Here is a 13752-nt window from a genome sequence, read left to right on the forward strand (position 1 = left end):
GAGCCCCACGGAACTCTGGGATCAACTGATAGGCTGACCTTTCATGGACCCCAGGTCCCGTGAGTGGCCGGCACAGTGGGGGTGCACAGCTGGATGCAGCTGGTGAAGCTGCCTTTTTAACAGTGAGTCTTAGGAAGTTAGAAAGGAGAGGAGGAAGGAGAAGTTGAGTGTCTGGAGTAACACACACACAGACATACATAACACACACACACACACACACACACACACACACACACACACACACACACACACACACACACACACACACACACACACACACACACACACACACATACTCGGAGACACACATTGGCACACAACTATAGACACCCACACACACAGACACAATGGCACCCAATCAGGTAGACGCACACCCTGCAATGGGCCGCGTGAGAAGGACTTAGGCAGGTTGGAGAGGGGCCAGTCTATTACTGTTTGTCCTTTCCCTTGTCTCCAGTGATTTGTCCCATATCCTCACTGAGACACACACACACACACACACAAAAACACAGACATAAACACTCACACTCTCTCTCTCTCTCACACACACAAACGCACACATACACACACAAACACACACACACACACACACACACTATATGACTTTGTTGTGTGCTGACAGTGGATGAGAGCATGAACAAGTGGATAGAGGGAGAGAGAGGTAGGGAGAGGGGAGCCAGTCACCTCCGGAGCTGTCAGACCAGCTCGCTGCTGTGATGATTGGGGCATTTTACTCGCACAGTCGGGGGAAGTGGCTCCGTCTCTGAGGGATTGGGAAGAAGAAGAGGAAAGTGTTGTTTTCTCTGAAAGCATGTGTTTTAAGGCTCCGATGATGTTATGCTCCGAGTCACAACTTGTCACTTTTTATTGATGGACAGAGCCAAGCTCCAGATTTTGTCCACTGCCGACACTCTACTGGGAACTGACATGCCCATTAGATTACACGATCAATTCAAAATGCATTTGTTATAAATGTAAAAGGCATCAGAGAGAGGGGCAGCAAATATACTAGTGTGTTAGAAAGCGACTCAGACTATTTCCCTTGAGGACTTCTGTGGTGTCTGCTGTCGTACGCATGAAACACACTGGCATTCACTTTTGAAGTGCCTTTAAAATGACTCAGTTGTTAAGGAAGTATGCGTTTGGTAGTCCTTTAATGAATGTTTAATCTCCTAGTACAGTGGTTCTGTATTTGGTAGTCCTTTAATGAATGTTTAATCTCCTTGTACAGTGGTTCTGCATTTGGTAGTCCTTTAATGAATGTTTAATCTAATTGTACAGTGGTTCTAAGTTCTCCTCCATTGGTGCAGTTGGAGGTGTGGAGGTGTGAACAGTAAGGGACAGACTACAGTGGCTGGATCATTAATGTAACATTCAAACAGAGGCTCAGAAATGTCACTGTTCACCCAAAACTGTGCACCAGGGGAGTTAATATAATATTATATTATAAATGGCCAGAGTGTTTTTACTGAGCTATTCACCAGGGTGTTGATTCAGTTGAACAGTTGTTTCACAACCATCTATGGTAAAATAGGTAGGCTATAATTTGTCTGCACAACTGCACAAGTATATCAAGTTGATTCATGTGTGTTATACACAGGGCAAGATGTTAAACTCCATGTGTTGGTGGTTAGGGACCTTCACACAACAGCCAGATCTCTCTTTGTCACATGCCCGAATCAGAATCTATCTACACATTTAATCACTTCCTTTTAAAACAACCTGTTTTTCACTACATATGATGAAGCATTCCCCGACAGCAGCACATTCTGCAGCTGATCTGTATGTGCCATATTGCAGTGGATATATAAGAATTAGGCCTCAAATAGAAGGCTATTGATTTAAGACATGCACAATTGAAATTCGATCATAATCCGATAATAATATAATGTCAGGGCCAGACCGGTCCACAATCCGTTGTCCACCTCAGTAGACCTACACATATGAAACAGCTGAGGAGAGAGATACATTATTTACTATAGCAGTCTGACTAGGCAGTGGCACCTTCATCCTGAAGGATCAGTTTGTCTTTTGACTGTCAGCTCCTCCTCTGTTTGTGAGAAAACCCTGTAAGATGATATCCCTGTCTCCCCTATACAGCACGTACTGCCTTAAAGGCTGAGAAGTGATTTGTGTGCCGAGAATGGAAATAGCAGAGTGTCGGAGCGCAGCTAGTTTTACGAGAACTTAGCATTTCGGTTTTTTTCCAGCTGACTCGGCACGCATTAGCATCTTCTTCTCTTCTCAAAGCGCCATTTCAACATCTCTCCACCGGCGTGAGTGAGTGAAAATGGAAACATTACGGGTGAAGAACGCCTCTGATTCATCTTTGGATGATTAGACGTGACCCGCTCCGCACGCTACACGCTCATAAATCACCTCAATGTTCGTGCCGTTATTCCAATGCGACGATAGACTGAGTGGATTACAGATTGGCTGTGGCTGGTGAGGCGCGGGGGTAGGCAGTCGCAATATCACTTCACCCCCCCATCCATCACCGGGCTAGGTGTCTTACCTATCTGAAACTACCACAAATATATTGAGCTCCCTTTCCATCTCAAAGGCATTTCATTATGCAACTCCAGCAGGTGTGTGTGTGTGTCTAAGGACAGAGTATATCGATGAATAGGTTCTACATAATTTTATGGAAAAGCAGAGTAGGCCAGAAAGTTTACTTTTTTTTATCAACAGCAGGTTTACCTCTTAAAAGAAATGATACAACGCACACACACACACTCACTCACTCACAAGAAACCTCTGATAGTGAATTGGTTTGAAAGGCTGGAAAAAAAGTCTAATGGCACTTTTCTCCAAGCTTATGCAGAATAGCGTGTGTGCTAGAATTGCCGTTCCACCAGTTTTATGGCACTCAACGCTGTGGGGATCAGTGTCAGGCTTATGGGGGTTAGTCAGTTATATTAAAGGCATGGGCAGCCATTTCCACTCAACAGGGGGGAGAATGCACATGGATGGAGACGGGGGTGGTGGTTGGGGGTCTGGGTGTGTGTGTGTGTGGGGGGGGGGGGGGGGTCTTACTGAGTCTGAAATCACCAAAACCTGGCTGACTGTACCTCTAAAGTCTAGTGTGCAGGCTTTTCTCCAAATATGTTCACACACACACACACACACACACACACACACACACACACACGTACACCGTGTACATACATTTCAGCATAAACATGCTACCCAGCAGGAGATGTGCATGTGATAACGAGGCTTCTCCAAAGCTTCTGGTGGATTCTTTATAGAGTGGATAATTTATGAACGCCTGACGTGAGCGTAGAAGGCTGTGCCACTTTGTTAATTATAGATGAAAACAATGTGGAGGCCGGCCAGCCAGCCAAGACACACACACACTGTTACTCTCTGTTATTCATGGAGCTCAGCCATAACGAGACGCCTCTCCACTGCAGGAGCCTTCAAAGACACGGCCCCCTAATTGGGCCTTTCAACCTTTCTGTTTCAATTGTGGTACAGGAACTGTGGACGTACAAGTGAAGCAGTCTAATATTTTGATCTTCGATCGTGACGACAATTCCGAGCACAACGAAATGATTATTTATTTCTCCAGAGGCAGCACCAACGTTAGACCGTTAAACCAGATATTTATTTCTAGATAAGGCTAGGATAAGGCTACCTCGAGGTTTAGGATTAGGCTAAGACTCGACTAAATGGCTTCATGACAGCTGTAATTACTTGATAAATGAATAAACCAGCACCTCTATGATTAATTAATGCCGTTTTCATATTTTCTTTGTCCCATTTTGTTTGTGTAAGCAGGCATTGGGCTGTCGGCAGTCCATTCTTTGTCATTGAAGATACCTGTTTAGGCCTATATGGACTAAAATGAGTTCTTGACTAAAAATCACAATCACTTTTAATGCACATGTAGACCACTGAATGGATTTTTATCATTCATCGATCATTCATAAAACAGAATAGTTTTCACACAAACATTCAAACTGAGCTATAGACTACGTTAGACACCAATATTACACACCAGCAGTTTGTCAGATATTCAGAGCTGAAACATTTATTAAGCATAAAGAAAACTAAAAAGAGCCATAATGTACATAAATGTGAAATCTTAATGCTTGTTTATTTCATTTCCTAACAGCAGAATACATACACCGTAACATATATACACAGTAACACCAATCATATTAATATATGCAAATAATATTCTGTAAAATTCAGCAATTCAAAAATATATTTAAAAAAAAAAACAGAACAAAAAGTACACGCAGGCATAAAACATTAAGTGTCAGATAGCTTAGAAAAAGATGCATGCATGTATTTTTATTTTATATAGTCATCTTTGTTTGGAAGCTGTCAGTAGGCCCACTGACATTTGCTGCTGCTGCTGGAGCTGGAGCTGGAGCTGGTTGTCTACTGCTAGTCTACTTCAGACAGAAAAGCCAAGCTCCCTCCTTGGCTCTCATTTTAGACTTTTGACCCGCTAACTTCATAAGTCTCTGCCGAGCCAGACTCCTGTTTCCGCAGTCGATCCTGATCTTGTACGCCTTCTTGAACTGCTCTATGGCCTTGGCGTTGTTCTTCCTCTGGTACATCAGGAAATTCCCATACTTAGTGTGGCAGTGCTGTTGGTCAGCATCGGTCAGGGACTCATCTGAAATCAGCCTGGTGAAAATGGGCTCGGCCCTCTCCAGCTGTCCGCTTTCTTTATAGGCTTCCGCCAGATGCACCCAGGCGTATGTGTTTGATGGCTTCAGCTCCACGGTCTTCTGGAAGAAACGGATGCTTTCGGCGCGGGCTGCCTTAACCTCTGTGCCGCCAGCACTCAACCCGTCGGACTTCATATCGATCATCTTTTGCCAGTGGCAGAGACCGATCTGGTGGTAGAGGAAGGAGGAGTTGGGAGCTCTCTTGGCGGCCTCCTCGAAGATTTCTAAGGATTCATTAGTGGAACCCTCTCTCCTGAAGTATGTGGCAATGTACCTAGTTATCTGGGGCGTGTCTGGGCACTCCGTGAGGGCCTTGTGGATCAGCTCTCTGGATTTCGAAGGATTTAAGTGTTGGAGTTTCAGGGCTAAGAGGACCATCACCTCAGCGTTGGTGGGGTCGAGGTCCAAGGCTCTCTGTAACTGTTTGGCTGCAAGGCTGTCTTTGGGCTTGACCTTAGCATCCTTCCTGACGAGCTCCTCCAATCGGTAAAGGACCACAGCATAGCCCACGTTGTAGGACACACTGTCAGGCTTGGCTTCCAGAGCCTTCTGGAAGCTCTCCTTGGCCCTTGGATATAACTTAGCCCCCAACCTTAAGAAGCTCCACCCTTTCTCTGCTTCCACGGCGATCTCTCGGCCCTCACATGTGCTCTTCAACTTGCCTAGGTAAGTCTCCATGTCATCCAGGTTGCCCAGGTGATGGTGCAGCCAGGCGAAGCTGGAGTAGGTGACCAGGAAGTCTGCCTCATCTCGCTTGTCCTCTTTCAGCAAGGCTTCGGAGTTGCCCAGGTATTCAAGGGCGGTGTCGGCCTTCCCCTGCAGGTGACTCACAAAGGCCAGGATGTTGAAGTAAGTGGCGTGGTACTTGCGAGGATAGAACTTGATGCGGTGCAGGAGTTTCTCTGGGACACCCTTCAAGTCGCTGATGTCATCTTTGTCCACGTCCCATGTGAAGAGACACTCCACATTTTTTAGTTTGCCACCTCCTGTCAGTTTGTCAGCACTAGGGCAAAATGTATATACGCATAATTACAGCTAGTAAATACACAAAGAGATTTAGGCTGTATATACAGAGCCGTACATACATAAATATACAGCTTTGGCCTGAACCATACATAGGCTTACATTCACAGGTACTTAAAGCAGCAATACGGAGTTCTGTTCCAAAACTAGTAAGCTAACTACCTAGAAGGCATGCAAAAACCTTGCAAACACCACCAACAGTCCAGCTGACACTGATAAAAGCTTGCCAACACACTAACTGGTGTCTTTTGCCAGTTTAGCTGGCATTGCCATGCGTGTGAAAGCTTTTCTTCCATTTTTGCAGGGTGTTCCAGCCAGTTACACATAACTAAATAGGGCATATCTTGGATGGCCAGTGGGGAAGACACAGGTGTTTATCTGTCCTACACATGACCATATGCTATCAAAATAAATTTGAGGATGGTACCAAAACTAGTTGCCTATAAAACCGTACCTCAAAAAGTGTCAAAATGTTGCATAGTCTTACTTTAACATAGCAGACACATTACATTACACTACAGTTACTTGAAATCCTAACTATAACAGTAACTACATGCATGATCATATATAACCATACAATTTATATTTGTGTGTGTGTGTGAGAGAGAGAGAGAAAGCGAGAGCAAAGTTGTTATTGTTATTGTTATTGTTAAAATGTACCTCATGTTGTCTTGAGCTCAGTGTTTAGATTGCTCGGTACTCTCGAGTGATACAATGAGCTGGCACCGTGTGGAACTCGCACTTTTACAGCGTCAGTGCCCGTCTACTAGGGAAATGAGAGGAAAGGAAAACGAAAGTGATGTTGCTAGTTGATCTGCAAGTTAATATGTTTAGGTCACACGCAGTGCCGATTTTAGCCTGAAATGTATGGTGGGGCAAGTTGGTATGACGTCATGTCACCGTCACAAAAATAGAGGTAGCTGATTATTATAAGCAGTAGACCAGTAAGATATGCTATGGGCTGCATTTTGAGTACCAGCAGGGAGCACAAATCCTATCTCAAATACATTTCACATGCTTTAGCGCTCAGTGCGACACAAATATGTTGCCTATAGTACAGCATTAAAGTATAATGATTGCAACAAGTCAAAAGATTAGACAGACACATAGCTCAAATAACTTGCATCATTTATTAAGCTTGTGGCACACGTGTGGCATACAATATGAAGCAAAAGGCACAACTGAAACAAATATCAGCAACAAAACATGCTGCTAAATGAACAAAACCTTGTAAAAAGACGATGTCCTTGCAGGTTGCATTGATACATCCATCAGCTCCCAAAAAAAAGTTTGACTCACCGAATCGTAGTGTCTTGTTGCCCTCGCACATCGTCTCAAAAATGCCTGGGTTTACTGAGTCGGCTGACTCGTCGTGACCATGCAGGCCCAGTTCGCACTTCCCACAGAGCTTTAGGCACGATATCAGCCTCCCCAGTCTGCTTGTTGTGCTCTAAAATGTTCCGCTGATAAGCACTATCTATCTGTGCCATGATGTTGACCCCTCCCAATAGTCCCAATTTCATGGCGCAATTGATATGACTTTTACTACTCTCATGTTTCACCGTTCTTTCTGCCAGATGCTTCAGGTCTTTATATCCATCAGTTGTCCAAACTGAGTCTGCATTAGTAGTATTTCCAAAAAGAAGGCATGGAAAACAGAACAGTGCTCTTTTTTTTTGTGCTCGCAGTTAGCCATGTCTTTCTTTCAAACCACTCCATCTTGAAAGTTCGATTCGCTTTCTCACCAGGCTGCTGCAGGATCAAGTCGTCTGGTCTGTGTGGCCCCAAACGTTTTATTTCCAATTTTTCTTCCAGCGGCAATGTGCTAAATTGCACCCTCAACAAATAATCTACGTTATTCATTGTATTACTTAAAAAACTCTTCCAAAATTGTCGAAATCTAGCGATAGCTAAATAACCCGTAACTGGCATTGTTCTGACTGTATATGATTTAATTTTTTTCTTAGTCACGGGGTACAGGTCTCGCGGTTTTCGCATTAATCCAGTCCAGGGGCGGCTTGTCCATACGGGCTATTGGGGCGACGCACTGCCTAAGAAAAAAAAAAAAAAAAAAAAAAATCCTGTATAAACGCAATATCCTTGTAAGTCGCGTAAATGACGATTTCGGTCGGATTCTACCACTAGGCCGTCTGATCTGCCTCTGTATGTCATTGTCGAATCATGTAACAGTCATTCAGTCAGCCTAAAGTCGTGCTTCAAATGGCCCCGCCCCTTCTGGGTCGATTTGGGGCGAAATGAAAATCGCCCCAGACCTCTCCCATTGACTCCCATGTTAAATCCATTTTTTTCACAAAACAGAGCTCTCAATGCATTCTCTATGGCTTCCGGGAGGGCTCGTCTTGTCATAAGTCATCGACGTAAAAGCGTATAAGTACGTCATACAGCTTCGACAAAGGCATATTCTGTCGAGATGGCCAGTGCGCAGTGCAACAGCAGCAATTCAATTCTTTCTTTGAAATAGACTCCTTTCGGTCGGCGTAACAATGAAGACAAATTGGCAACAATACAATTAGGACCTCCTAGACAAAATATAATGATTAAACAGGTAGCTACAAAGAAGGGGAAATCCTACACCCGAGGATTTTCAAAGAATTGGTACCAAAGGAAATCGTGGCTAGCAGGCTGTGAAGTGGCTAACGCAGTCTTTTGCTATCCCTTCCTCCTTTCCCACCCGAAGGCTCCATGACAGACAGCACTGCATGGACAACAACCGGAGTTAAGGACATGCACCATCTGTCCGAAAAGGTAAAAAAAACATGAGCAGGCGAAGCTACACATAGACAGTTGTCTGAAGTTCTGTGGTTTTGGGAGGGTGAACTATGCCACTCAACTGGATGAGGGATACAGGCTAGTAGTACGCCGCCACAATGATGAGGTGAACAAGAACTGGCACATCTTAAACCGGCTCATCCAATGTGTCAAATTTTGTGGCGTTTTTGAGTTGGCCCTACGAGGCAAGGATGAGACGGAGGGCTCCACCAACCCTGGTATTTTTCTTGGATTGTTCGACTTGGTGGCACAGTTGGACGAAGTATTTGATGAGCATCTTAAAAATGCTACAGTTTTCAAGGGACGGTTCTAAACGAGCTACTTGAGTGTATGCTAGCGGTCGTGAGGGAACGCACTGTTGCAAATCCTCATAGCTTCAGCTGTTGTCATGGGAGTAGTTGAGAGATGTTTCTCAACCTTGAAGAGAATTAAGACATTCCTGCGAAATTCAATGGGCCAGGAACGTATGAATGCACTGGCCATGCTTTCCATGGAGGGAACTTGTCCTTAAAATGCCTGATTTCCACGAGAGAGTCATTGACCGCTTTGCCGCACTGAAAGAGACGGGCAAAGTTTCAGTACAAGTAATGTAGTCTGTCTGTCTATTTTACTCTTTCTCTCCCTCTCTGTCTGACTGTCTGTCTGTATTTGAGATTGTTCACTCCATGCATGCTACTTGCACTATTTTCTATGCCATAACTTATTTTGCTTTTGTAAAGATTAGTCAATATTGTTGGTTTTGACTTCTGTTGCCCCCTTCTTTATGTTGTTACAGGACATATCATGTGTCCTGTTAAGCTATGTTACATCATACAACATTTTGGTAATGTGAATAATGAACAAGTGGGACAATTTATTGTGGCGCCACCTCACTTTTTCTTTTGAAGGCTCATGGATGCAACTTTTTTCCATAGCTTTCCACCTGTAACTTATGTAGCTAGAGGGGAAATCTTTCTGTTGTGTGCTGCCCTCTACTGGACAAAAAGGTATTGCTGTATGAGTAAATCAGCTCACAAAAAATAGATACAATTGTCCTGCTTAAGGTACTTACAGAGTGGGTCGCCTTAATCATTATCAAAAAAATTGCCGCCACTGTTCCAGTCTAGTTGCCAGGCAGATTTCGTGGGGCACATCTGAAAGTGCCCCACCGCTCAATGTTAACTTTGGCCTATGTGGTTCACGCTCATTGGTGTTTCCATGGTAACGGTGGGGCAGCTTGGGCCGTTGCCCCACCGGAAAGGGAGGGACAGTGGAGAGCAGCATTTCACAGAGCAAGCACACAGACAGAAAAACACATGAATCAAATTACTCCAAAACAAGACTATAATGCTTGTGAGCCAAGTTTATTCACACACATTTTCACGCTACTTTGCGAAGTACGAATGTATTGAGCTTTCTGCACAACAGCGTCATCTGGATCTGGTGGGGCAGTGCCCCACCTGCCCCTAATGTAGAAACGCCACTGATGCCTATATTGCAGCTGACGTTTTGTTTGTTTTCATTCAGTGACTGTAACCTTAACAAGCTGACTATATAATCTATCTATAATTTATTTTGCTGTATTGACGGAGTAACCGCTGGTAAATCTTGCTGGTTTTAAAAATGGCTGTTGTTGTTGTCTTCCAGTCATGTTGCATTTAACCAGTAAGCTACAACCATCACTGCAGGCGGAACCTAGCAGTGTCAACGCCGCACAGACAGGCCTACCCCGAAGTAGGTTACTCATCTTGCCCCATGAAAATGGCGGAAAGAAGTCCTACAGGTTGCTGGTACTTGGGCAGTGGATTTCACAGCAGGGCCGGCGACAAGTCTCTACAGACATCTGTCACAGCCTCTCATCCTAGCTGGAGCAGCTGCAGGAAGATTAGCTTTAACCTCTGAAGCGGATTCACACACTGTTGAGAAACCCTCGCTATTCTCACCGCTGCCCCATCCCCACCCCTCCCCTCCCCACCGGTCCCCATGTTAATTGCTCTCCTCTCTAATGTTCCTTTGTGCTCGGCTTTCCTCACTGAGGAAACAATTGACCTTTAAGCTTATCTTAATAGCCGTGGCTAAGCAGCCTGTCCTGGCAGCCATATTAGCCTAGACCGTGCACTCCTCGCGGCGGTGGGAATCAGTAGATGGAGGACTACCAGTTCCGTCCCAGTGACTGCCAGCCACCCTACTACACCCTCATAGGCCCTGGGGGAATGAGGGGCTGGAGGGGGACTGGAGGGGGACCGCAGGGGTTGAGGTGTGGCCTGTCTCGTTTCATCAACCAGTCTGTCTTTCCCACTGGTTTCACCCATGATGGCGCACCACACCGCACACACACTGAGCTATTCTGGGAGGAAAGAGCCGAGGGAGGTACGAGTGTGTGTGTAAGATTATTTGTGTGTGTGTGTGTGTGTGTGTGTGTGTGTGTGTGTGTGTGTGTGTGTGTGTGTGTGTGTGTGTGTGTGTGTGTGTGTGTGTGTGTGTGTGTGTGTCTCTGTGTTATCTGAAACACAGCCTGGTCGACAATTGCCTGCCAGGATATCATGGCATCTGCTGCAATTTCTTTGGAGCAAAATACAAGACTCTGCCACGAATTAAAGGGAAAGCAGACCAGTAAAAACATGTAGACTCTCTCTCTGGGCTTCAGACCAACACGGGTTATTTCATTAAGAATGAAGTATTCGTGTCAAATACCATTGACGGAATAAACTTGATATGTTGTTGACAACAGGCTTAATAAAGCCAAAATCTGCTTAGAAAATTATTGATGTTTACAACATCAGTATATTAATTTTATAAAGCCTCTCATTAAAGAGGTCTCTTTTCTTTGCAGTGTTAAATTGCCTAAATTCACATAATCCTGTGAAACCTCTTGATTGTTAAATATCTGATTTGAGCTAATTGCATCAGTTTTTGCAAATAATCCTACTTAATTCTGATGGACTTTATAGCTATCTGGTAGATAAATGAATGACTGACTAGATTCATTCTCTTTCTGTGATGGTAAATAACTAATCATCCCCGTCTCTTTGAGTCAGTCAGCTGCTCAGTGGTGTTTTATTCTTGTAGGCTAATTAAACAGCTAATTGCTGTCGTAACAAGTATTTTTAGCTGTTAAAAGTGCTCTTTGGACCTAACGCATAGCATCAGAGCATCACAGAAATTACTCAATTCCAGGTTATTACATCCTGATGTACCTGTTTGAAAAGCACCTTTTAATCTATTTGTAGTGAATGCTCTGAATTAGTCCTGAATTAATCCTATTGGGGTCTGGTTAGTTTGACCCTGACAACAGAAAGGCAGAGGCGTGAGAAAGTGAACTGCCAAGAGATAAATGGCAACTGTGAGGGGAAATAAAAAAAATCCAATGCAGACTAATTTCACCTTTCAAACAAAATGTCTGCCATTGTTTCGAGAGCGTAGCAGAAATGAAAAAGCCTTAATTGCATGTCTTCTGCTGAAAGGTCACCAGCAATAGGTAATTACACACTTCACTGTCCTCTGTGGTAACATTTGCTGTTCAGACTGTCACATTACCACCATTTTAAAACACTTGTTTTATTTTTATCTCCACGTCCACAGATGACAGTTTCTGTTGATGGCTGCCAATCTTTTTTTGTTTTTTGTTTTTTTAAATCAAGTGGCTATACAATACGATGTCGTGACTTGGAGACTGTTGCTAGGGAAGTGATGCTAGGGATTTGAACTCTCAGACAAAGAACCAGTATATTAAAGACATGTCAGTCTCCAACAGCAATTATTAGATAACAATGACCTCAACTTGCTGCTCAGGGGTATGAGTTATTGTACACGTTATATGCAGGGTGTAGCCCGTATTTGACCAGTGATTTGAGAAACAGCCAACAGACCTAACAGGGTGGTGCACTGGAGCTGGACGACCTGGAGGATCAGAAACGGTTGTGTTGTGATGTGAACCCGTTTGCGAGGTCTCTGTTCACTAAGGTGCAAATTAGTGTGCTGTTGTTTGAAGAATAAGACGAGGCCAATCTCATTTATTATTTGATCTTGGTTTAGTTATAGATAGAAAGAGGGAGGGGGAGAGAGAGAGAGAGAAGGAGGGGGGTGAAAGAGAGTGAGAGAAAGAGACAGAGAGAAACAACTGCTGATGGCTTTCTGTGCCATTGGCTGGGGATTGACACTTTGAGTGGGCAGGTCTGTGCTTTCCTAAGAGACTGATAGCAGCACAGGAGGGCTCCGCTGCAGGTACGCGGGGGGGATTTTAAGTGGCAGTCGGGGAAAGGGGGGCGCAACATCTCAACAAATGAACAAGTTGTCAGGAAGTGTCTCACCGGGGCGGCTCTGCTCAGCTTAAGAGCCAAGCATTGTGTGTGTGTGTGTGTGTGTGTGTGTGTGTGTGTGTGTGTGTGTGTGTGTGTGTGTGTGTGTGTGTGTGTGTGTGTGTGTGTGTGTGAGAGAGAGTGTGTGTGTGTGATTTGTTCCTTGTCTGTCAGGGATGCTTGGGCAGGCTGCCGTGTCCTTTTATTGGAGATGTCCACCGCTCTCAACATCGCAGTGCAAGAGCCAGCTACTCAGGGCATAATTTAGAGGAATTACCTCATGCCTACTTCCTCCCTTCCTCCCTCTCCGCGGGAAAGGCCATCTCTGAGTGGTGGTATGGGGGTAGAGAGAGAAAGGCTGACACAAAGACAGAGAAGAAGAGAGGGGGGTGGAGAGATGGAGAGAGAGGTTGGGATAGAGTGAAAGTGGGAGAGAGAGCAAGAAAAAGAGAGGAGAGAGAGAGAAAGCCAGAGGGATGGAGAGCCAGTGAGAGAACGGTTGGGGAGAGAAAGAGAGGGGAGGGGGAAGGGAGAGTGAAATTGGGAGAGAGAGCGAGAGAAAGACAGAAGAAGAGTGAGTGAGAGAGAAGGAGAGAGATAATTGCTGCTCTGGTCGTGATCTGGCATAGCTCTATTCTAGATTATGGCTGGATTCATTTGAATAGTTAGAGCCCACATATAAAATCTACAGGGGAATATTGTTCTTCACTTCATGCATTAGAAATATGTCTCGGCAACCATTGTGGGAATTGGCAATGTGCTGCATTTAGTGTGACTTTAAACATATTTCATAATGTTTGGACTGAGACGTAGTTTAGTGGCAGGATTATTATGAACATTTCAAAAAGTAAAACTAATAAAAGTGTAGCAGAACATAGCTAACCCTCTGGAGGTTCAGTTGTTCAGTGGCATTAAAATGTCTCTGCTTAGAGTACAATAACAGTCGGCTTGGGTTTGCTGCTACCACTTGATGA

General features: G+C 44.5%; 2 protein-coding genes across 5 annotated transcripts in view; one reads left to right on the forward strand and one right to left on the reverse strand.

Annotated features, from left to right (window-relative positions):
- vopp1 (VOPP1 WW domain binding protein) overlaps positions 1-13752 on the forward strand; it is a 51867-nt gene that overhangs the window by 21457 nt on the left and 16658 nt on the right. The window lies entirely within an intron of this gene.
- On the reverse strand, positions 3925-7317 carry LOC105890078 (interferon-induced protein with tetratricopeptide repeats 5-like). 4 transcript variants are annotated; one of them, XM_031584227.2, is made up of 3 exons: positions 7011-7317; positions 6372-6474; positions 3925-5691 (listed from the first exon to the last, which is right to left on the reverse strand). In XM_031584227.2, the coding sequence occupies exons 2-3, from the start codon at positions 6374-6376 to the stop codon at positions 4404-4406; spliced, it is 1293 nt and encodes a 430-aa protein (XP_031440087.1). In that variant the 5' UTR covers positions 6377-6474; positions 7011-7317; the 3' UTR covers positions 3925-4403. The 4 variants fall into 4 exon arrangements, with proteins under 4 accessions (XP_031440087.1, XP_031440086.1, XP_031440088.1 ...); XM_031584226.2 differs by having other exon boundaries at positions 6372-6477; XM_031584228.1 differs by lacking the exon at positions 7011-7317 and adding an exon at positions 6939-6954.

The sequence above is a fragment of the Clupea harengus genome, chromosome 17, assembly GCF_900700415.2.
Source record: "Clupea harengus chromosome 17, Ch_v2.0.2, whole genome shotgun sequence".
Classification (NCBI taxonomy): domain Eukaryota; kingdom Metazoa; phylum Chordata; class Actinopteri; order Clupeiformes; family Clupeidae; genus Clupea; species Clupea harengus.